This window comes from Acinonyx jubatus, chromosome E3, assembly GCF_027475565.1.
Source record: "Acinonyx jubatus isolate Ajub_Pintada_27869175 chromosome E3, VMU_Ajub_asm_v1.0, whole genome shotgun sequence".
Classification (NCBI taxonomy): Eukaryota; Metazoa; Chordata; class Mammalia; order Carnivora; family Felidae; genus Acinonyx; species Acinonyx jubatus.
This window is the reverse complement of record NC_069398.1, coordinates 10,616,705-10,640,225: the sequence shown is the minus strand read 5'-3', so window position 1 is coordinate 10,640,225 and position 23,521 is coordinate 10,616,705. Positions and strand designations below refer to the sequence as shown.

The 23,521-nt window shown below is 43.3% G+C and overlaps 1 protein-coding gene across 5 annotated transcripts in view; it reads left to right on the top strand.

Moving 5' to 3' along the window:
- The window catches only part of TMC7 (transmembrane channel like 7), a 55,469-nt gene that overhangs the window by 15,546 nt on the left and 16,402 nt on the right, over positions 1-23,521 (top strand). For 4 of the 5 annotated variants that reach the window (XR_008294567.1, XM_027043157.2, XM_027043158.2 and 1 more), the window contains exons 2-11: positions 637-880; positions 3,646-3,794; positions 5,944-6,111; positions 7,664-7,746; positions 12,998-13,143; positions 16,531-16,678; positions 18,038-18,211; positions 19,854-20,011; positions 22,485-22,602; positions 23,034-23,131. Coding sequence is in view for 4 of the 5 variants with exons in the window: in XM_027043157.2 (XP_026898958.1) it covers positions 637-880; positions 3,646-3,794; positions 5,944-6,111; positions 7,664-7,746; positions 12,998-13,143; positions 16,531-16,678; positions 18,038-18,211; positions 19,854-20,011; positions 22,485-22,602; positions 23,034-23,131 (1,486 nt within the window). In the remaining variant the exon portion in view is untranslated. The remainder of the gene's footprint in view (positions 1-636; positions 881-3,645; positions 3,795-5,943; positions 6,112-7,663; positions 7,747-12,997; positions 13,144-16,530; positions 16,679-18,037; positions 18,212-19,853; positions 20,012-22,484; positions 22,603-23,033; positions 23,132-23,521) is intronic. The other variant, XM_053213197.1, reaches the window with a different exon arrangement.

Genomic DNA, 23,521 nt, shown 5'->3' with positions numbered 1-23,521 from the left:
GCCTACACTATGTGAAGAGAGTTGGGGCAAATGGTATCAGCCCCATTTGACAAATGTGGAAGAGTTCACATAACTGTCTCAGGTCACACATTTAGCTGGTGGCTGCAGCCAAACACTAGAACTCAGATATCATGTAACCTAACGCATATTTGCACACACATCTGCTGAAAGTGAACCCATTTGTGGATGATGTCATCATCCCGAGCACCGTCCTGGTAAACAGAATAATTTAGATACAAATGTTTTAGGGGCGCCTGGGTGGTTCAGTCAGTTGGGCATCCGACTTCAGCTCAGGTCATGATCTCAACAGCCTGTGAGTTCGGGTTCCACGTCGGGCTCTGTGCTGACAGCTCGGAGTCTGGAGCCTGCTTCAGATTCTGTGTCTCCCTGTCTCTCTGCCCCTCCCCCACTCATGCTCTGTCTCACTCTGTCTCTCAAAAATAAATAAATGTTAAAAAAATTTTTTTTGAATACATTAAAAAAAAAGATACAAATGTTTTTGTCTGTGGCACAGGCTAGTGACCATCTGCCAGGTTTGGGTATGGCCTCTGAGACTCAAGTTCTCCTATGCAAGTTTTTTGTTTTTGGCTCCCAGGCTCAGTGGGGTCACTGATGATTCTCTTTTTTCTTGCTCAGAGAACCTCTCGTTGGACTCCAGTTGCTTTTCCTCTCCACCTGTGAATTTCCTTCAAGAATTGCCAAGCTATCGGTCCATTGCACGCAAGAGGACGACCATTCCTACCCGAGAGAAGCAAAGTGGCACTTTGCTAAAGCCGACAGACTCTTACAGCTCCCAGTTGGAGGGAGGAATCACTGAAAACCTCAATAGCCAATCGATTCGGAAGTATGCACTGAACATCTCTGAGAAGCGGAGGCTAAGGTTTGGAAGGCATTTGATGTATGTTTTAGGCACGGGTGTGTTGTATGCATGGAATGCATTTCCTGAAGAGTTCATGTAATTAGAAATGTATTACTTAAGGTAATCCATACTGCAGTGACAAAGTTACCCGAACATGTAATAACTCAACATATTAGAAATTTCTTTCTTTCTTTTTTTTTTTAATGTTTTATTTATTTTTGAGAGAGAGAGAGAGCACAAGAAGCAGGTCGGGGAGGGGTGCAGAGAACAGAGGATCAAAACAGGCTCTGTACTGACAGCACAGAGCCACATGCAGGACTGGAACTCACAAATGGTGAGATCGTGACCTGAGCTGCTGAGCTGAAGTCAGACACTCAACCAGCTGAGTCACCCAGGTGCCTCTAGAAGTTTATTTCTTGTTCACATAAAAGTCCTGGGTTCAGATCAAGGGGGAACTTTGTAGTCATTCAGGGACCAAGGCTCCCTCCGTCTTGTAGCTCTGCAAACCCCCAAAGCCTCATCGTCTGTAGTTACTCCTCTCTGTTTCCCCTCCCCTCAGCTACTAATCTACTCTTTGTCTTTAGATTTGCCATTCTGGACATTTCATATAAATGGAATCTTACAACATGTGACCTTTTGTACCTGGCTTCTTTCACTTAGCATCATGTTTTCAAAGTTCATCCAAGTGGTGGTGTATATCAGTATGCAGTTCCCTTTTTTTTTGCCTTTAACAAGGAGTGGCTTTATTTATTTATTTTTTCTGATTTGAATATTTTATTTTATTTTATTTTTTTAATGTATGAAATTTATTGTCAAATTGGTTTCCATATAACACCCAGTGCTCATCCCAAAAGATGCCCTCTTCAGTAGCCATCACCCACCCCCCCTCCCTCCCACCCCCCATCAACCCTCAGTTTGTTCTCAGTTTTTAAGAGTCTCTTACGCTTTGGCTCTCTCCCTCTGTACCTTTTTTTTTTCTTCTTCCCCTCCCCCATAGACTTCTGTTAAGTTTCTCAGGATCCACATAAGAGTGAAAACATATAGTATCTGTCTTTGTATGACTTATTTCACTTAACATAACACTCTCCAGTTCCATCCACGTTGCTACAAAGGGCCATATTTCATTCTTTCTCATTGCCACATAGTATTCCATTGTGTATATAAACCACAATTTCTTTTTCCATTTGTCATTTGATGGACATTTAGGCTCTTTCCATAATTTGGCTGTTGTTGACAGGGCTGCTGTAAACATTGGGGTACAAGTGCCCCTATGCGTCAGTATTCCTGTATCCCTTGGGTAAATTCCTAGCAGTGCTATTCCTGGGTCATAGGGTAGGTCTATTTTTAATTTTTTGAGGAACCTCCACACTGTTTTCCAGAGCGGCTGCACCAGTTTGCATTCCCACCAACAGTGCAAGAGGGTTCCCGTTTCTCCCCATCCTCTCCAGCATCTATAGTCTCCTGATTTGTTGATTTTAGCCACTCTGACTGGCGTGAGGTGATATCTGAGTGTGGTTTTGATTTGTATTTCCCTGATGAGGAGCGATGTTGAGCATCTTTTCATGTGCCTGTTGGCCATCTGGAGGTCTTCTTTAGAGAAGTGTCTATTCATGTTTCCTGCCCATTTCTTCACTGGATTATTTGTTTTTCCTTTTTTTTTTTTTTTTTGTAAGTTTATTTATTTATCTTGAGAGAGAGAGGGAGAGTGTGCATGTGTGCTCATGAGCCTAGGAGAGGGGCAGAGAGAGAGGGAGAGAAAGAGAATCCCAAGTGGATTCTGCACTGTCATGCAGGGCTTAATCTCATGAACTGTGAGATCATGACCTGATCTGAAATCAAGAGGCAGATGCTAAGCTGACTGAGCCACCTAGGCACCCCCCCCTTTTTAAAAAAAATTTTTAATGTTTATTTATTTTGAGAGAGGGAGAGATAGAGCACAAGCAGGGGAGGGGCAGAGATACGGGGGGGGGGGGAGAATCAGAGAGAGAGAGAGAGAGAGAGACAGAGAGAGAGAGAGAGAGAGACAGAGAGAGAGAGAATCCTAAGCAGGCCCCACAGTCAGTGCAGAGCCAGATGTAGGGCTCAAACTCAAGAACCAAAAGGTCATGACCTGTGCTGAAACCAAGAGTCAGATGCTTAACCAACCGAGCCACCCTGGTGCCCCAATATGCCATTCCTTTTTATGGTTGAATGATATTTCATTGTATGGATGTGCCTCATTTTGTTTGTCCGTTCATCCATTGGTGGACATTGGGTTGTTTCCGCCTTTCAGTTCTTGTGAATAGTGCTGCTATGAAAATTTATGTACAAGTTTTTGTTTGAGACCCTGTTGTCAGTTCTTTTTGGGGGTATCTACCTGGGGGTAGAATTGCTGGGTCATATCAGAATTCTGTGTTTAACATTTTGAGGAATATCCAGACTGTTTTCCTTAGCGGCTGCAGCATTTCACACTTCCACCAGCAGTGTATGAGGGAGGGCTCCAGGTTTTCCACATCCTGTTGGCTGGGATTTTATTTGATGCTGAGGCTTGATGACCTTGTCATGATCGTTGTCTGACTTTTATTTATTTATTTATTTTGAGAGAGAGAGCGAGTAGGCACATGGGGAGGGGCAGAGAGACAGAGGAGGGAGGGAATCCCAAGCAGGCTCCATGCCTTCAGCGCTGAACCTCAGGCAGTGCTCAATCCCACGAACTGTGGGATCATGACCTGAGCCGAAATGAAGAATCGGACGCTTAACTGACTGAGCCACCCAGGCACCCCTGTCATGACTGTTTTTTAACGCAGGAACATTCAGGAGACCCAGATGAAGTATTTATCTGAATGGGACCAGTGGAAACGGTATAGCAGCAAGTCTTGGAAGAGGTTCATAGGGAAGGCTCGCGAGATGACGACCCACCTGGAGCTGTGGCGGGACGACATTCGCAGCATAGAAGGTACCACGCCCCACACTCTGCACACGGGCTCCGCGCTCCTTGGCAGGAGTCTCCCGTGCCCGGCGGAAAGTACAGCTTCGTTTTCTCTAACCTCTAGATGAAATTTAGCACTTCTTTCCATGATGAATGGGAGTAACAGCCCCAGTTAGGATTAGCAGAACTGTGTCTTTGTCCGCAGGAAAATCAGATATTTTCCTATCCCTTCCGGCTGTAATTGTCTTGGAACACCATTTATACTCATCACTACTTTGAAATTGTAGCAGTTAACCTGCAGGATCTGCCACTAGGTCTTGTTATTTAATGTGCTAATGAAGTTGCTCCTATATTATTGTAGCACACATTTGGTTTTTCATATTATAACCGGTTTTTAATATTATAACCATAGGTCTATTTGTATTTGGGGCGTTTAAAATATTATTCTGAAATAGGGTTCATTAGGCTTCACTGGACTGCCAAAGGTGCCCGTGGCCCTGAAAATACCAAGGATCCGTCCTTCCCCATATTGGGGGGAATTGGGCTGCAGGATTCCAACAGTCAGCTCTGGTTGCTCTAATCAGATACTATAGACGGGGTGGCCTCAACGACAGAAATTTATTTTTTTATAGTCTGGAGACTGGAAGTTCAAGACCAGGCAGCCTTCTCGCTGTGTCTTTATATGACCTCATCTTTGTGTGCTCTTGGGAAAAGAGGAGAGAGGGGGGTGGTGAGAGAGCTTCAGTTCTGACGCCTCTTCTCGTAACGTCACCAATCCCATCATGGGGCCCCACTCTTATAACTTCATCTAAACCTAAACACCTCCCAAAGACTCCACCTCGAAATACCATCAGATTAGGGCTTAGGGATTCAGCATATGAATTTCAGGGAGGGAGGAGACACAATTCATTCCATAGCAAGTATACAAAAAATTGCAAGTTGTGCCACAATATAAGATTAGGAAGAAACATTTCAACATTTGGGTGACATAGCAGGGCCAGGGAGAAAATACCTCTTAGGGTTACGTAGCCATAAAGCAAAAACAATTTACAAACAACTCCTCAAATCTGCTAAAGTGGGAATTTTGTAAAGTTTGTAGTGAATGTGGCAGGATGAATGGAAGAAATGCGGTCAATATTACTATTTTAAGACCTATAAAATACTCTTGGTAATTTATTCAATAAAATGCTTTTTAAAATTGTTCTATTGGGAGAATATAAACACAATCACAAGGGACTTCATAGACTCACTTAAAACTTAACCATCTGGGGGGTGCCTGGGTGGCTCAGTCGGTTAAGCATCTGACTGCAGCTCAGTTCATTATCTCATGGTTCGTGTGTTCAAGACCCACATCGGGCTGGCTCTGTGCTGATAGAAATTCTGTGTCTCCCTCCCTCTCTGCCCCTCCCCTGCTCTCTCTCTCTCTCTCTCTCTCTTTTCCCCTCCTCCCCCCTTCAAAAATAAATAGACATTAAAAACAAACAAACTTAACCATTTAGCCGTACTTTTTTTGCGATCTAAGCACAACATCATGTTTGGAGCAAAATAATAAAAGCTGACCCCAGTTGAGCTTTTATTATCCAGTAGGTGTTGTGTTAAAGATTTCACTCATAACTAGCTTAGTTAATCCTCACAAGAACTTTTCATATAGGTATTTATCATTCGCATGGCTCTGATGGGTTAAAATACTTGGCCAGGTTCACTCAGCTAGGATGAGGCAGCCCCAGGATTTGAAGGATTTGATCCTGGCAGTCAAGCTTCCATGCCCAGCTTCCTTTCTGGTTTAGTGATGGCCTTTCTGGAGGTTTTCATTCAGAAAGGGGCTTGTGAGAATTCAGAAACGGGTTCATACAGTCATGGTCAGTTACAAAAGCACCTATTGCAATTCACGGGGGAAAGGGTGGCCTTTTTAGTAAGTGGTGCTGAGTCAATTAGATATTCATATAAGAAAAGATACTGAGTCCTACCACACACCATTGTCAAATAGCTAATTCAAGATGGAGTGTAGATTTACAAGTGAAAGAAGGAGAGCCTTAAAGCCAACAGCAGATACACAAAATGTTTCTTCCTCCCTCCCCCACCAAGTCCCTCAGCTTTCTGGCTGATTGGATGTATCGCGGGTAGTAGGTGTGGGTCGATGCTCCTGGTTGGTGATGTCTGGATTTCTTTTTTCCAGGGAAGTTTGGCACTGGGATTCAGTCCTATTTCTCCTTCTTGCGGTTTCTGGTGTTGCTGAACTTGGTGATCTTTCTGATTATCTTTATGCTGGTTTTGCTCCCCGTCTTGCTCACCAAATACAACATCACCAACAGCACCTTTGTGCTCATTCCGTCCAAAGACACGGGTGAGTCTGAGGCCTGGTTTGCTGTGAGATTGTTCTTGTCACTGTGTGCGTATCTACCACTTGGGAGGAGCACTGTGGGCTAGGAAAGTGGAATATTTAGCAAGCATGATATAACCTACTCCAATAACTTTATTTCGAGACTTTTATCTCTGATAATGGTGACACTCAGTTCCCACCAGTTATGTGCCAGACATTATAGCAAGTGCCGGACATGTATTTCTTTACTGAATGCTCAACAGGAAGTCACATCTTTTGGGCATTCTGTTTATTCTAATGTGGAGGGTTTCTGTCATCCACAGACATTTATCGATTCCCTTCTTGATTCCTAGCTCTGTGCTAGGGGCCAGAAGTAGGGTGAGCTGAGTCAGTGCCAACTTATGTTAGAATTATAAAATGGGAGAACTGGAAATTAGCCTTGGAGGAACTGGTGCAACAACTTTTTTTTTTAGTAGCATTCACACCCATTGTGGAGCCCAGTGCAGGGCTTTAAGTCCCCACCATGAGTTCCAGACCTGAGCTGAGATCAAGAGTCAGATGCTTAACTGACCATTAACTTTCTTCTTTTAACAAAGGGGAACTGAGGTTCAGAGAAGGGTTCAGAGATTCAGGGTTTAGAGGTTCAGAGATTGGGTTATTTTCCTCAATTTGTCACTCCCCTGTAATTGTGACTTTGTAGGGCATCCCACTGTGGCAGAGAATACTTTCTGCCCTGTTGGTACTCCAGTTGGCCATGTGACTTGTTTTGTCCAGAGGAATATTAGCTTGAAATGGTTTATGTGGTTGACGTGTCTATGAGAAGAGTCCTGGGGAGGGCCCATTGCCTCAGCCTGGGCCCCAGAATGAAGTGATATGGTGTAGACTTGAGCCCAACTGGAAGACTGGAGTCTGTCCTAGCTCAGCCTAAATCAGCTACATGAGCTCAAACTGTAGCTCCATGAATGAGAAAATATATATTAAGTATGTTTAGTAACTGAGGCTTTGAAGTTATTTGTTACATAGCAAAGGTAACTGATACAGAAAAAGTGAATTAGCTGTTCAAGGATAAGGTAGTTTCACTAAAATTAGTATTCAGATAATCTCTTGATCATTTGTACATATGTAAATATAGGTTGTTTTAACGAAGCTGCATGTTTATTTACACACCTGGAAAGATCTTTTAAAATTGGATGTGCTTACAATGGAATAACAATACATCAATCACATATTCCAAAACACGTGCAAACATGAACCCCAAAGCACAAAATACCAATATAAACAAAACACATGCTATAAGTAGACCCACATACATGTACAGAAACATGTACAGAAAAAGACACACATCCACAGATGTGTAGGAAGAATAGCGAGAGGGGAAAATGCTGCTGTACTTGGTGTATTGAGGTTTGGACTGCAGACAGAAAACCACAAGTTCATAAACACATCCACACATAATTATATGTGACATGTATAAATATATATACATATGCATGCATATGTACACAAATTATGATAGACAAATTGTAGAGACTGTGAAACTATTTCCACTGACGTTCTTGTTTTTGTTTTTTCACAGATGTTCAATGCACAGTGTATCCAATAAGTAGTTCTGGACTCATTTACTTTTATAGTTATATCATAGACTTGCTCTCTGGCACTGTAAGTATTTCACATAATTCTGTATTTGGACCCTTGATATACTGCAAATAGGTTAATTTAAAATTTTTAAAAATGTTTATTTATTTTTGAGAGAGAGAGAGAGACAGAGTATGTGCAGGGGGGAAGCAGAGAGAGAAGGAGACACAGAATCGGAAGCAGGGTCCAGGCTCTGAGCTGTCGGCACAGAGCCCAGTGTGAGGCTCAAACCCACGAACCGTGAGATCATGACCTGAGTCGAAGTCAGACACGTAACTGACTGAGCCCCCGAGGTGTCCCAAAAAATAGGTTAACTTAAAGATCAGTTTCCTGAGTATCTGTGGTGAGCCAAACACAAGAGTTGACCACCATCGGCAAGGATAATGTTCACCCACCTGCTGCTAGATTATACAGGAAATGGGCTTTGTCACTTTCAGCCTTTGGCCTTTCCTTAGTCCCTGCCACCTTTGTATTGACCTATAGCAGAATACTGAGCTCTCCCACAGAAAGAAGTTTCAGTGAAAATAAACCCAAAGAGAATTTATTTAATTTCTCAGACATTGTAATACCTTACATTTTGGGGTCTTCAGCCACCCGGATGAAAGCCTGGACTCTTCCTCCCAGAAATTACACACAAAGACCTGAGTCACACACACGTTTGTACACATCCATACACATTCCCTGAAATCCGGAGTTGATTAATCCCAGGTTAACCCCCTGCTCTAAAGTGGAACTAATCTCCTCCTTGCTATAGTAGTTCCAAAGGGTTTTTATCTTCTTTCTTCTAAAAAAAAAAAAAATGATTTTTTTGTGCGCTTCCATTTGTTTATTCCACTTTTTCCAGGAAATGAGATTGCAGCTATGGAAAATGGCCATCTCTGCCTTCTAGACCAGTTTTTCTCAACCTCAGCACGACTGATATTTAAGAGCCATACTTCTTTGTTGTGGGGGCCGTCCTGTGCACTGTAGGAAGTACAGCGGTGTCCCTGGCCTCTGCCTACTGGACGCCCGTAGCAGCCACAGTTGTGACAATCAAAAATGTCTCCGGACATTGCCAGATGTTTCCTGGGGGACAAAATTGCCTCTGGTTAGGAACCACTCCTTTAGAGGGGTGCCTGGCTGGTTCAAAATAGAGCCTGTGACTCTTGATCTCACGGTTGTGAGTTCTAGCCCCATGTGGGGCATGGAGCCTACTTAAAAAAAAAAAGAACCACTCCTTTAGATGTTTAAAAAATACAAACATATAGGGGCCCCTGGGTGGCTCAGTCGGTTAAGCGTCCGACTTCGGCTCAGGTCATGATCTCACGGTTTGTGAGTTCGAGCCCTGCGTTGGGCTCTGTGCTGCCAGCTCAGAGCCTGGAGCCTGCTTCGGATTCTGTGTTTCCCTCTCTCTCTACCCTCTGCCGCGTGCACTCTGCCTCTCGCATTATCTCAAAAATAAATAAACATTTAAAAAAAATAAAAAATACAAATATATAAAAAGTCTTTCTGAAAGTTACTAGTCTTCATTTTATTTATTTATTTTTATTTTATTTTTTAAATAGACTCCATGCCCAGCATGGAACCCAGCCCAGGGCTTGAAATCACGACCCTGAGATCAAGACTCAGGTCTGATCAAGAGTCAGACACTTAACCAACTAAGCCACCCAGGTGCCCCTGAAAGTTACTTCTGCTTTACCGAATGTGCAAAGCTTTGAATTTGTCCATTGCATTTGATTTCGAAAAAGTGATTTTTAGATCTCTGAGCTTATGTTTTTCTCACAGCAATTGAGAGGAATTATCAGACACGTGTTAAAATGTCCACTATGCAAAAGAAGAAACAGAAGCTGTATAAAATATGCAAGGGGGAAAGAAATTCAGTGAGTAACTCAAGGTCGCTAATGATAGCAAAGTGGGACCAAATTCCCAGAACTGCTGTTAAGCCCCTTTCTGTAAATTACATTCCACAAGAAAAATTTCTTTTTATAGATCTCCACACACCATAACCTTTTTCCTTATAGGAGAAATTATAGGAGGCTTAGATGCCCTTGATCATAAATGTTTAGCATACCATGATAAAAGGAGAGATGGCCAGAGAGGTTAAACAATGGCTTGTCTTTGCTGAAAACAGTTGAGCTCATGATCAAATCAGATAAATCTTTTTCCAGGCCCACTGGATCTTGGCCCTATAATGTTACATTATTTTGAAGGGGAGATACTGATGACAGACAGCCCTGTTACCGACCTGGGCCAATGAAAACAGGTTTCGTGTAGTTGGGCAAGTTTTTGTAGCCTGTGTACCCAGCCTTCAGAAGAATTAAAGATAGAATCTTCTGTTTCTATGTTTTTATTTCTAATAAAAATTGACTTAAGGGAAGCCATGATCTCGTGGTTCGTGAGTTCAAGCCCTGTATCAGACTAGAAGCAGAGCCTGCTTGGGATTCTCTCTCTCTGCCCTTCACTCGCTCTCAAAATAAATACATGTAAACATGTATTTAAATACTCAATATAATAATATATGGTTATCATAAAAAATACAAAATTTATAGAGTAAAAAGTGAAAGTACCTCTCCCCAGAGGCCACCTAACCTTTAACACTGGTTCATAGCCTTCTTGACCTTTCTCGTGACCTTCTGGTTCACAGCTTTTTTGACTTTACTCCTAACCTTACTTTATATGGTCTTACTTCATATTTTATAATACGGATTTTTCATGGTCCAGACAGCCTTCTATTGCTTCCATATTCCTCCTTTATAAATGATACTATACTGAACATCTATGTACCTTGTATACTATTCCTGCTTTCTGTATATATTCCCTTTCCACTCTCCTACAGTTTTCCTGCTGTCAAAGGAGAAGAGTGAGGTGTTTGGTTATTCCCACCCTGAGTAGTCTGGGGGCTTTTCTACGCTATATTTTCACATAGGGCGCCTTTGGGGTTTTTGTTTTGTTTTGTTTTGGTTTGGTTTTGGTCTTGTTTGGTTTTGGTGAGAGCTTTATTGAGATATAGTTCATGTATCATATAGTCCATTTAAAGTGCACAATTCCATGGTTTTTTTGTGTGCCATCATTGCCAATCTTAGAACACTTTCATCACCTCAAAAAGAAATGTTGTGCCCTTCAAGTATCACCTACCAATCCTAACCAGCCCTGAGCAACCATTAATCTACCTTTGTGTACAAAATGCTCATTCCTGACATTTCATATACATGGAATCATACAATAGGTGTTTTTTGTTTTTTTTTTTTTGTTTTGTTTTGTTTTGTCTCTGGCTTCTTTCATTTAGAGTGTTTTTAAAGGTTCACCCATGTTGTGGCATTTCTCAGTCTTGTTCCATTGGAACAAGATTCCAGTTGTGTAGATTCCATTAATAAGATTCCATTGTGTAGATACACCACATTTTGTTTATCCATTCACAGTGGACAGTTGGATTGTTTACAACTAGCGATTCCACACCTATACCTAGGAGTGAAATCACTGGGTCAAATGGTAACCCTGTGTTTAACTTGTTGAGGAACTGCCAGACTTTTCCAAAGCAGCTGCACCATTTTCCATTCTCACCTGTAATGTTTGAGGATTCTGATGTCTCCACATTCTTATCAACACTTGCTATTTAGTGACTTTTTGATTATAGCCACCCCAGTTTGTGTGAAAGTGGAACCTCTTTGTGATTTTGATTTGCATTTCCCTAATGACTAATGGTGTTGAGCATCTTTTCATGTGCTTATTGACCATTGTGTATCTTCTTTGAATAAATGTGTATTTGGATCCTCCTTCCATTTTTAATTGGATTCTGTCTTTTTATTGTTGAGCTATAAGAGTTCTTTTTTTTTTCTTTTAAGATTTTCTTTTTAAGTAATCTCTACACCTAACGTGAAACTCGAACTCACAACCCTGAGATCAAGAGTCTCATGCTTTATCAACTAACCAGCCGGGATCCCCAAGGATTCTTTATATATTCTAGATATAAGGTCCTTATCAGACACATGGTTTACAAGTATTTGCTTTTATTCTCTGGATTGTGTTTTCACTTTCTTGATAGTATCCTTTGAAGCATAAAAGTTTTTAATTTTGATGAAGTCCAATTTATTTTTTCTTTTATTGCTTGTGCTTTTGGTGTCATACTTAAGAATTCGTGGACAAATTCAAGGTCATGGAGACTTTAGTCCTCTATTTTCCTGTAAGAGTTTTCTAGTTTGGGCTCTTGCATTTAAGTTTTTGATCCATAAGTTAATTTTTATATATAGGGTAATGTAGGGGTTCAACTTCTTTTTCTTTTCTTTCTTTTGCATCTGCTACCCAGCTGTCTTAGTACCATTTCTTGAAAAAACCATTCTTTATCAAAAATCAATTCATCATAGATGTATTTGCCTCAATTCTATTCCATTCATCTATGTCTATTTTTATATTACTACCACAATGTATTGATGAGTGTTGTTTTATAGTAAGTGAAATTGGGATGTGTGAGTCTTCCAACTTTATTATTCTTTTTCAAGATTGTTTTGGCTATTCTGGGCCCCTTACAATTCAATGTGAATTTTAGGATAGGCTGGTAAATTACTGCAAAGAAGCCACCAGGGATTCTGATACAGATGTGCTGAATCTGTAGATCGCTTTGGAGATTGCCATTATTCTCCTGATCCATGAACATGGGATGTTTTCCACTTATTTAGATGTTTAATTTTTCTTAACAATGTTTGATAGTGTTAAGAAAGAAAGAAAGAAAGAAAGAAAGAAAGAAAGAAAGAAAGAAAGAAGGAAAGAAAAGGAGGGGGGTGCCTGAGTGCCTCAGTCAGTTAAGCGTCCAACTTTGGCTCAGGTCATGATCTCACGACTCATGGGTTCGAGCCCCATGTTGGGCTCTGTGCTGACAGCTCAGAGCCTGGAGCCTGCTTTGGATTCTGTGTCTGTCTCTCTCCATCCCTCCCACACTCGTGTTCTGTCTTTTTCTCTCTCTCTCTCTCAAAAATAAACATTAAAAAAAAAAAGACTGTGCGATTTACACTTCATGTTTTAAATCTATACCTAAGTATGTTATTCTTTTTGCACATGGAATTGTTTTCTTAATTTCATTCTTGGATCATACATCTCTGTATTTTTAATGCTCGGGTTTTATTCGTGCTTTGTTCCCCAAACACTAACCAAACATGCCTTATGATTCTGGCATTGTTCTGGTGTCTGGGAATTCAGGGATGAACAATGACACTGGAATGCGAGTTTCTTGAGGCAGAGACTGGTCTCCTGTTCCCTGAAGTGAATTCACCAGTCTGACCTCATGCCCTTGGTTTTGTTTCAGGGTTTTTTGGAGGAGACCTGCCTCTTTTATGGACATTACACCATTGATGGGGTGAAATTTCAGAACTTCACCTATGATCTGCCCCTGGCTTATTTGTTAAGCACGATTGCCTACCTGGCCCTGAGTCTTCTTTGGATAGTGAAAAGGTAAAATTTATCTCTTCATTGTGTTCTTTTTGCATTACCTTTGATGGCTGGGGTTTATTGGAGGTCTGTGGACTCTTGGAACCATTGCCCAAAGGATGAGCAGAGGCCAGGAGTAGTATTTGGGAAGAAAGGTCCATGAGTCTTTTGCAGGCAGGGGAGACCTGGAGGAAATGGAAGCAAAATTTGGGAGCTGGAACAGAAGCCTGGGGTGCTTCAGTCAGTCATAATTACACACATTGGCCAGTGCCATAATGTAACCTTACCTTTGATCTGGTGTGGATGCTAATCAGGTCTCTACTGGGTTGCAAGTGTTAGAGACCCTACTCTGATTAACTGCGGTAAAGGGGAACTGAGGGGCTCAGAGAACCAAGGTAGGGAGGAAGCTCCAAATTATAGGAAGGGTAAGGATATAGGTATGTCTTCTAAACAACCAAAAGCAAGGGCTCCTTCCTCTCTGATTCTCCTGGTGGCAGCTTCCTTACATAGACTCTCAGTCACAGGTTCAGAAATCCTTTTGAAGAGACTCATTGATTCTGCTTCATTCAGGTATCCAAACCCGACCCTTCAACTAAGGTCAGCAGGTCAAGGTCATAGGAGAACGTCTCATTTTCCATGGTAGACCAATGGTTCAGTGGGAGATGCCAATTCCCAAGACATGAATAGCAAGGAATATTAATTACTTTAATTACTAACAAACGACTGTCCTAAAAAGTACCAACAGCCGAACAATAGGAGTTGTATATCTTTCTTACATGAAGTTCTGAATAGAGACACAGGTTACTGTGGTAGACTCCTTCTCAGTCATTCTGGGATTCAAGTTTACCAAACTTCAGCCATTTTCAGCATTGGCTAGAAAGGCAGGAAGGGAAAACAGACATGGAGGAGTATCACATGGGAGGTGTTTATAGGCTAGGCCTGGAAGTGATGCACATCGTTCACATTCCGTTAGTTATAGACCAAAGATAACTGTGGGGGAGGCTGGGAGATGTCCCTGGCTGGCAGCTGTTTTCTAGCACTAATATAATACTATATGAGAACCGCAAGTTTTTAATGGACAGCTTGCTCGCTCTGCCCCAACGATGTTGGTCGGCGGGCAAGGTTATGGGTGGGCACCTCTCTTACCCGCTTCACTGTCTACATGAGAGCATAGGTGCTATAAGCCATGGGGCTCTGAAGCTCCTTATCACAGGCCTAGAAGGGACCAGGATGTTGAGGACTGAGTTGCCCTCCACAGAGACTAGGATTTATCACCACAGAAAAAGCCGCAGAGACTAGCTGGGCACTCATATCCTGTGTTGGCATCTATGAGATGAAAATTAAGTGCTGTGTGTCCATCGCCCACTCAAATGGGCAGCATACTGATGCAAAAAAGCAGTGGCTCGTTTTGAGAGCAGAGAGATGCATGGTAGAGAAATGTTAGTTGATTGGGGTCTGGCTTTGCTACTCTATGATTATGGCAGGGACAGATCCAAGTTTTATGGACCTGCGGTTTAGACAGTTTGGAGGGGCCCTCTTTAAGATGAAGAATACAAAAAGCTCTTGTGTAAAGTCTGAAAAAATAAACACAACAGGACCATATGAACACATTGCTGGAGGCTCTCCCAGGACCTTGGAAGGAGTCCTGGAGAAGATTTAAGCTTTATTAGCCGAATAGTGACTCCACCTTCAGACCTTGCCCAAGCTCCTCACCTCAGGGCTCTGATTGCTTCCTGAGGAAGACTGGAGGGAGGCCTGGGTGTGATGTCATGGGGAAAGTCTATCCCAGGAGGAGGAAGTGCTATTAACAGCAAAGAGCCTGGACTTCGGGGTCCAGAGACCAAGGTTCAAACACCCCTTCACCTCTGTGAGCCTCATTTTCTTCCCCTGTGAAATGGAAGATTAACTGAAACAAGGCAGGTAAAAGACTTAGTACTGGCACCTTCCAGACATTTATTGAATTAAAATTACCATCGTTGTCACCGTCAAATTAGCCCCAGTTCTTGCCCTCACTCTCTGGATCTAGGGAAATAATTTTTCCCATCTCTGTATCTCTGCTTTCTCATCTGTAAAATGTAGTTTTGGTCTAAATCATAGGGTTTCAACTGGGATAGGACCTCAGAATCCCCATGGAGCTTGCTAAAATAATGTATTTCTGGACCTCACGTGGGATCTCCTGAATTAGGAATCTCAGAGTGTGAGGCCTCCTGGGCGTCTGCATTTTGGAAGAGCACCCCTGGTGGTTCTGATATACAATTTTTGCTGTGACCTTTTGGCAGAATGACTGATAACTGTAATTTCCTTATACTTCAGCTGTCTTTACAACTCACTAGCAAATCCTAAAAATATCCTGTTGCCTCTACACAGTCTGTGGCATTCGATGTTTTCGTATCATCAAAGGCTGGGGTGTATTTTTTCCAGGAAGGCATTTGAATGAATTAAAATTATGAAATGTGCCACCGAGTGGCATCTGACCTAAATAGGTGCTCACTAAATATTTGGCTATTTTACCATTTAAGTCATTTATACATTGATTTATCCATCAATTATATTTGGTCATATTATGGTCCAGGCATTCCAGATATAAAAATGGCCAGATAGCCAGGGTACTTGCCCTCAAGGAATTTAAAATTTAGTCAGGTTGGGGTGCCTGTGTGGCTCAGTCAGTTAAGTGTCCGACTTTGGCTCAGGTCATGATCTCGCGGTTTGTGAGTTCAAGCTCCAGATTGGGCTCTCTGCTCTCAGCACAGAGCCCGCTTCAGATCCTGTCTCCCTCTCTCTCTGCCCCTCCCCTGCTCATGCTGTCTCTCTCAAAAAATAAGTAAACATTAAAAATTTTTTTAATTGAGTCAGGTTAAGGGGCTGCAAGATGATTGCAGATTAGGTTCATTGCCTTGAAGAAAATAGACTAATTTGAAGTGGGGGGTCACAACTTTAGATGGGGCAGTGAGGAATCTTTGCAAGGGATATTTGAGCTGAAACCTGAATGATGCAAAAGGAGCAGCCTTGGGAAGAGGCAGGGGAAGAACTGTCCCAAGAGTGGGTAGAGGGTCCTGTAAGTACAAAGGCCCTGGGGCCGGAGAAGTTTGTGTGTTTATAGAAAGGAAACAAAGCCATGGTAGTTACAGCAGAATGGCCGTATGGGAGGTAGGATGGCACAGTGCAGGATCTCTAGGCTGTGTTAAAGAGTTTAGATTTATTCCAGCTGTGAGAAAAGCCACTGGTAAGATGACATAATTGTCAACAAGCTACCTGTTTAACTGCCACTCATATTTGGAATGGTCCAGAACGTGTCCATGTCAAAATGAGTGGAAAATGCAGCCATGCATTTTTTTTTTAAATTGTAAACAAAGCCAATCAGTGGGCCTGTATGCTGTTCTTAAAAGAAGGGGAATCATGTCTTGGGCTCAGGTCAGTGGAAGGGTTCAAAATCAACCTGATCCGGAGCGAGGAGCACTTTCAGAGTTACTGCAACAAGATCTTTGCTGGCTGGGACTTCTGCATCACCAACCGTAGCATGGCGGACCTGAAGCACAGCAGCCTGCGGTATGAGCTCCGGGTGAGTGCTCCTGGCTTTTCCCTGGGCGGGTTCCTTGCCAGCAAAGTCGTGCCTTGGAAAGCGGGGGTTGTAGCTTGCAGAGCAGCTGGGTCGGGGCCAGGCTGTCTTCAGTACTCAGCAGGTTTCCCCAGTGTTGGTTTCAAGAGCTTTCCACGGAGGGTGCCACTGGGTGGTTCAGTCGGGTAAGTGTTCGACTTCAGCTCAGGTCATAATTTCATAGTGTGAGTTCAAGCCCCACATCGGGCTCTGCATTGGTGGTGCAGAGCCTGCTTGGGATTCTCTCTGTCTCTCTCTCTGTCTCTCTGCCCCTTCCCCACTTGTGCTCTGTCTCAAAATTAATAAATAAACTTAAAAAAAAAAAAAAAGAGCTTTCCACAGAGATCCCCTTACCCTAAACATGGAGCTGATGGACTGGGGATTAGAGGAGATGTGGGGACATGATGGTAGGTGGGAGGGGAGAGTATCTTCCCTCCTTCCCCACACCTCATGCTGTTATTTTTCCACCTGTTGAGAATCTGTCATGCATCACTTATACCAGGAGAAGCAACTAAGGGGGGAGGCCACAACGATAAGGTGGAGTGGAGAATACAAAAAAGTACAAACGAATTTCCAGATTCATAAGGGGAGAAAGAGGAACAAATAGTATCTTGACCAAACCTACCAAAAAAAAGAGGAGGGGACAATTATATCAAAACCATAATAAAGTAAGATGGAAGGAATCAAATTAAATGTATTATCTGTTTAAAGGAACGGCACAGGGGTACCTGGCTGGCTCAGTCAAGTAAGCGTCCAACTTCGGCTCAGGTCGTGATCTTGCAGTTCATGAGTTCAGCCCCACATCAGGCTTGTTGCTGTCAGCCTGTCAGCACAGAGCCCGCCTTGGATCCTTTGCCCTCCTGTCTTTCTGCCCCTCCCCCGCTCACGCTCCCTCCCTCCCTCCCTCTCCCTCTCTCTCTCTCTCTTTCAAAAAATAAATAAAACATTAAAAATTTAATTTTAAATTAAAAATTTAATTTAAATTTAAATTAAAAATTAAAAATTATGTTTTAAAAATAAAACATAAAAATTTAAAGGAATGGCACATACTGCATGTAAGTAATGTCATGAATAGGTTATGCTTCCGTTTTCACATTTATTATGGAGTCTAACTGTTGCCTTAAATAGGAGGTTCTACCTTGACTTAGGTCTTTAGTAGACATGAAGACTAGTTGAGCTTGGTCTGGGAAGATACCTGGGGGGAGATGAATGCTTAAGGAAGGTCTTATAGATGGCTGGATAGGGCACGACGGTGAGTCACATGTTCAACCCCTGAATATCGCTTCACCCAGTGCCCACAGATGAGTTTTCTTTGGCCCTCAGGCAGATCTGGAGGAAGAAAGAATACGGCAGAAGATAGCAGAGAGGACCTCGGAAGAAACGATACGGATTTACTCTTTGAGACTGTTTTTGAACTGCATTGTTCTGGCTGTTTTAGCTGCATGCTTTTATGCAATTTATAGAGCAACGATATTCTCACAAGAGCACATGAAAAAAGTGAGTACTCTGTGAAAGTCAGTTTAACTTTTGCTTTGGCTGGACATTTTGTAGGCCAAGTGCATTGTCTGAAGTGGATATAAATTTGGCTGATATGACAGAGAACTGGAAAATCAGAGGTGACCAATTTCCACTTTGATTTTGTTTTATTTATTTATGTATGGTTTTAAAAGTAGGCTTCACTCCCAGTGGGGAGCCCATCGTGGCGCTTGAACTCACAACCCTGAAATCAAGACCTGAGCCGAGATCAAAAGTTGGACGCTAAACTGACTGAGCCGCCCAGGAGCCCACAATTTCCACTTTTAATAAAAATACAAAAGCATCCAAAAAGAGTGTTTGGAATTCCTCCTGGAATCCACAGGATTCAAAATTCAGGCTTGCCTGCCTAGATTTAATCGCCAACTCCACTACTTACTAGCTGGGGCCCCGCTTTACCTAAAATAGCAGTTGTTTTAGGGGCGCCTGGATGACTCAGTCGGTTAAGCGTCCGACTTTGGCTCAGATCATGATGTCGCGGTCTGTGAGTTCGAGCCCCGCATTGGGCTCTGTGCTCACAGCTCAGAGCCTGGAGCCTGCTTCGTTCGGATTCTGTGTCTCCTTCTCTCTCTGCCTCTCCCCCACGTGTACTCTGTCTCTCTCTCTCAAAAATAAATAAAACATTTAAAAAAGTTTAATAGCAGTGGTTTAAAAAAGCCAAGTTCGTCTGGTGGCTCTACTTCATGAAATCAATCATCGGGGTCCCAGGTTCATTCCTGTTGTGACCCTGCCATTCTTAGGATGCGTTCTCTTCTATGTGGTACGAGACAGTGGAGCACATTCACGTTCTAGCCAATGGGAAGGGGTCGGGGAAGGCGCACCCTTTCCTTCAAGGGCAAGACCTAGTGCTTGTACTTAAAACTTCCAGTCACATCCCTGATGGCTGTACCTAGCTATAAGGGAGGCCAGGAAACATAGTTTTATCCCAGATAGCCACATATGTGACCAATTAGTCTATTACTCTGAAAGGAGGGACTGGCTAGTCCAAATCAATTACTACTATGGCCTTAATAATACTTTAAATTGCCCATTAATACAGATTCCATGGGTTCTTTCTTTCTTTTTTTAAATGTTTATTTATTTATTTTGTGGGGGAGAGAGAGAGATACCATGAGCAGGGGAGGAGCAGAGAGAGAGAGGGAGAGAGAGAGAATCCCAAACAGGCTCCACACTCAGCATAGAGCACGACTTGAGGCTCGATCTCACTACCATGAGATTGTGACCTGAGCCAAAATCAAGAGTCAGATGCTTAACCGACTGAGCCATTCAGGCGCCCCATCCATGGATTTCTTTCAATACTTGACCTTAATCCAATAGAGCTAATTTTTCTTCCTGAGGTGCTAGAGCACAGTTCCTCTATTTGAACACCCAAGGAAGGAAATGGCTTATGTTTATGGGCCATGTTGAATGACATATATGTTTTCTTCTGTTTGTTTTCTAAATATGTATAGTTGAGCTCTTTTTTTGTTTGTTTCTTCCAGTTTTATTGAAATATAATTGACATATAGCATATAAGGTGTTCAGCACAATGACTTGACTACGTCAGACGTAAGTTCTTTCAAGGTCAATTCATCTGGGTGCAAACTTCCCTTTGTTATCTTCATAGGAAATTGACAAGATGGTTTTTGGAGAGAACCTTTTGATATTGTACCTGCCTTCTATTGTGATCACGCTGGCCAATTTTATCACCCCAATGATCTTTGCCAAAATCATCCACTATGAGGATTATTCCCCAGGCTTTGAGATCCGGCTGACAATCCTTAGGTAATGCCTAGACATGCCAAGCAGATCACCACTTGCCCGCTTTCTTGCTCATGGCAGACATTGCTGATCAATTGTGGCACCTTTTCCTGCTGAGCCAAGAGGCCTCTACAGCCTTCAGACAGCCCCTGTGAATGAATCAGAGTGTGCCCATGCAGTGAAATCTCTTTGACTTAAGCATGTACTCAGCAGTACTATATTTTTTGTACATGTGTCAGCATATCAACAGCCGAGGGCATGAGGTGGGGGCCCTGGGAGGCGGTGTTGCTCGGAAGATGTTAGAAATGACAAGTGTTTACCAGCAGGGGAGTGAGGGAATGAGAGAGAGAGAGAGAAGGGATAAAATGTATCTTATTGGAGCTGTTGGCAGCTGGGGCTCAGTCCTACTGGACAACTGGGAGTTTGGGTAGGAAAGCTCTGAAGAGTGTTCCCACCCAACAAGGTACTCATCCTGGACTTCCTAAAGGTGGCTGGCTCCCGGAGGCATGAATTGCCTCACACTGTCACCTCACTACCCGGTGTAACGGCCTTGGGAGGAGAGGGGAGGAGAGTCACAGGGGTTTATTGCACGAACCTGCCTGAGGCATCTACTGGTATAGTGAGTACCAAGAAAATGTGGCTAAGTCACTGACCAGATGTGTTTCAGCTGACTTCTTATAACTTGTTGTAATATCTCTCTTCATTCTTAATAAATGTTCAGTTTCCTAGAAAAAAGAAAGAAAGGACAGCTGTAAAGCAGGGCCTGGGGAGCTAACACAAATGAGCTGAAGAGAACCAGGTGGGGACAGTGTGAAATAGAGCATTTCATACCTCAGAGGGCATTTGCTTCTTAAAAACAAATCTTTTTTTTTTTTTTTAATGTTTATTCATTTTTGAGAGAGAGAGCACAAGCAGGGGAGGGGCAGAGAGAGAGGGGGAGACAGAGAATCCCAAGCAGGCTCCAGACTCTGAGCTGTTAGCACTGAGACCGATGTGGGGCTCGAACTCACAAACTGTGAGATCATGACCTGGGCTGAAGTCGGATGCCCAACCGCCTGAGCCACCCAGGCGCCCCCAAAACTTTTACAGAACAAAAGGTATAATGAACCCCCCATATGCCCATCACTTAGTTTCAATCATTACCAACATTTGGCTAATCTTGTTTCACCTGTCCCGCTCCCCAACTTTTGCTGGATTATTCTGCCCAAATCTTACTTCACCTTTTTTTTTCTTCCTTAACATACTATCATCATACCTAATAAAATCAAGCCAGTTACCTGATGAAGTTGCAAATGGCTTTCTAGGATTGTTTTGTTCAAACCAGGATCCAAACAGGATCCACATGCTACGTTTGGTTGTCTCTTAAGCCCCCTTCAGTCTTTTAAGAATTCCCCTTCCCCTTCTTTATGCCATTGATTTGGGTGGACACTGGGCATTTGTCCCGTAGAACATCCCCTAGTGTGGATTTAGTTCATTGTTTCTTTGTGGTGTATTGTATCCTCCTGTTGCCTACAGTTGCTCTAAACTGTGTCAAATCTGACTTTTTATTAGATTCCATTTTTAGTGGTTGGGCCCATCCCCAGCGGTGCTGGGTACTCACATTCTGCCAGGAGGGACACAACGTCAGGTGGCAGGCTATGTATCCAGAAGAGTGCTTTGCTCCCCCCTCCTAACTTTTTCATATTTCCATTTTTTTTACAAGCAAACAATAGAAAAGCATCTTTAAAAAAGGTTAGCCCACTCTGTCCTCCTGTCTTTGTTTATTTGTGAGAGAAAGAATGCATGAGAGGTGCAGAGAGAGAGAGGGAGACAGAGAATCCCAAGCAGGCTCCACACTGTCAGTGCAGAGCTTGACATGGGGCTTGAACTCACAAACCTTGAGATCATGACCCGAGCCAAATTCAAGAGTCGGATGCTGGACCAGTTGAGCCACCCAGGCGCCCCTGCCCTCCTGTCTTGAATCCTGCTTCCCCCAGGCAGCTCTCATCTGCATGGTTGCCATTGTCCATCTGCCTGTTTTGTGTTCTTCCAGAAATAGGATCCTATCTAAGTGACACTCTGTAACATGCTTTTTCCACTCCCCAATATACCAGACATCTCTCAAAGCTTCTACTTAGAAGACACAATTAGTTCCCTTCAGGAATGTGTAATGTTCTGTAGTGTGGCCGCATCGTCATGGATGCAGGAATTCCCAGCTTTTTGATCTCCACCCCCCCACCCCCCGCCATTTAAAAAATTGTAGCAAATTACATACACAGCATGAAATTTCCCATTTTAGATATTTTTAAGTGTACAATTCAGTGGCATTAAGTACATTCCCAATGTTGCTACCAGCACTACTATCCTTTTCCAGAACGTTCTCATAATCCCAAACAGAAACTCTCTAATATTTCTAGATTTGCTTTGAAGCTTTTCCACTCGTAGCTTCAGTTCCAAGGAGCCGGCCTGCCCTGAGGCCTCCTCGTCCTGTACCCTCCCCTCCCTCTTTTCCCTGCAGGTGTGTGTTCATGCGCCTGGCCACCATCTGTGTGCTGGTATTCACCCTGGGCTCCAAGATTACATCCTGTGATAACTACTCCTGTGAGCTCTGTGGCTACAACCAGAAACTCTACCCGGTGAGGCTGCAGGGATGGGGGTGTCCTACAGGGTGGGTCATCCTGGGGTGACAGGCTCAAGGTTAAGAGAACAACCCTCAAACCTCTGGGTTTGAATCCCAGATTGGCCCACTTTCCTGCTGTATGGCACAGTCCGACGCAGGAGACACTTCTATAGGCTTGAAAACCAAAGTCTGTGCTGGAGCTCAGAGGAGCATCTGCTGGTGGCCTCCAGAGGTAGCAGGATCTGTGGGCGAAAAGGGCTCTGGAAGGAATCTGAGAACCTGGCACTCTCTCTCTCTCTTTTTTTTTTACGATTTTATTTTTAAGTAACCACTCCACCCAGTATGCAGCTTGAACCCACAACCCCGAGATCCAGAGTGCATGCCCTACCAACCGAGCCAGCCAGGAGCCCCAAGGGCCTCATTTTCTCTTGATCTCTTTGGTTCCAGTGCTGGGAGACCCAAGTTGGACAGGAAATGTACAAGCTGATGATCTTCGACCTCATCATCATCTTGGCCGTGACGCTTTTTGTGGATTTTCCTAGAAAGTAAGCGTAAGGGATACCCCTCTTATTTCCCCTACCCCTCCGACCCCCTCCCGAGTCCTCGCTGGAGGCTCCCACCACAGCTGCTTCACAGAGTGCTGACAGAAATCACCAACAACCATCTGGTGACTTTTAACTTGCTCTGGGCCATTGACCTCATGGTCCATTAGGTGCCCCCTTGAAAGGCAGCATAAACAGAAATGGTGCTGCTTTCCATGGGGCTTCCGTGGAGGTGGCTTCCAGCCATTAGCACAGCCACTGTCAGGGGAGACCTGGGTTCATCCCCCAGGACTGCCACTTGCTGGTCATGTGACCTTGGGCAAATTATTTAAGCTCTGTGCCTCTTTTCCCACCTGCGAAATGGGGATGGTAGCATTAGCCACTTGACTGCAC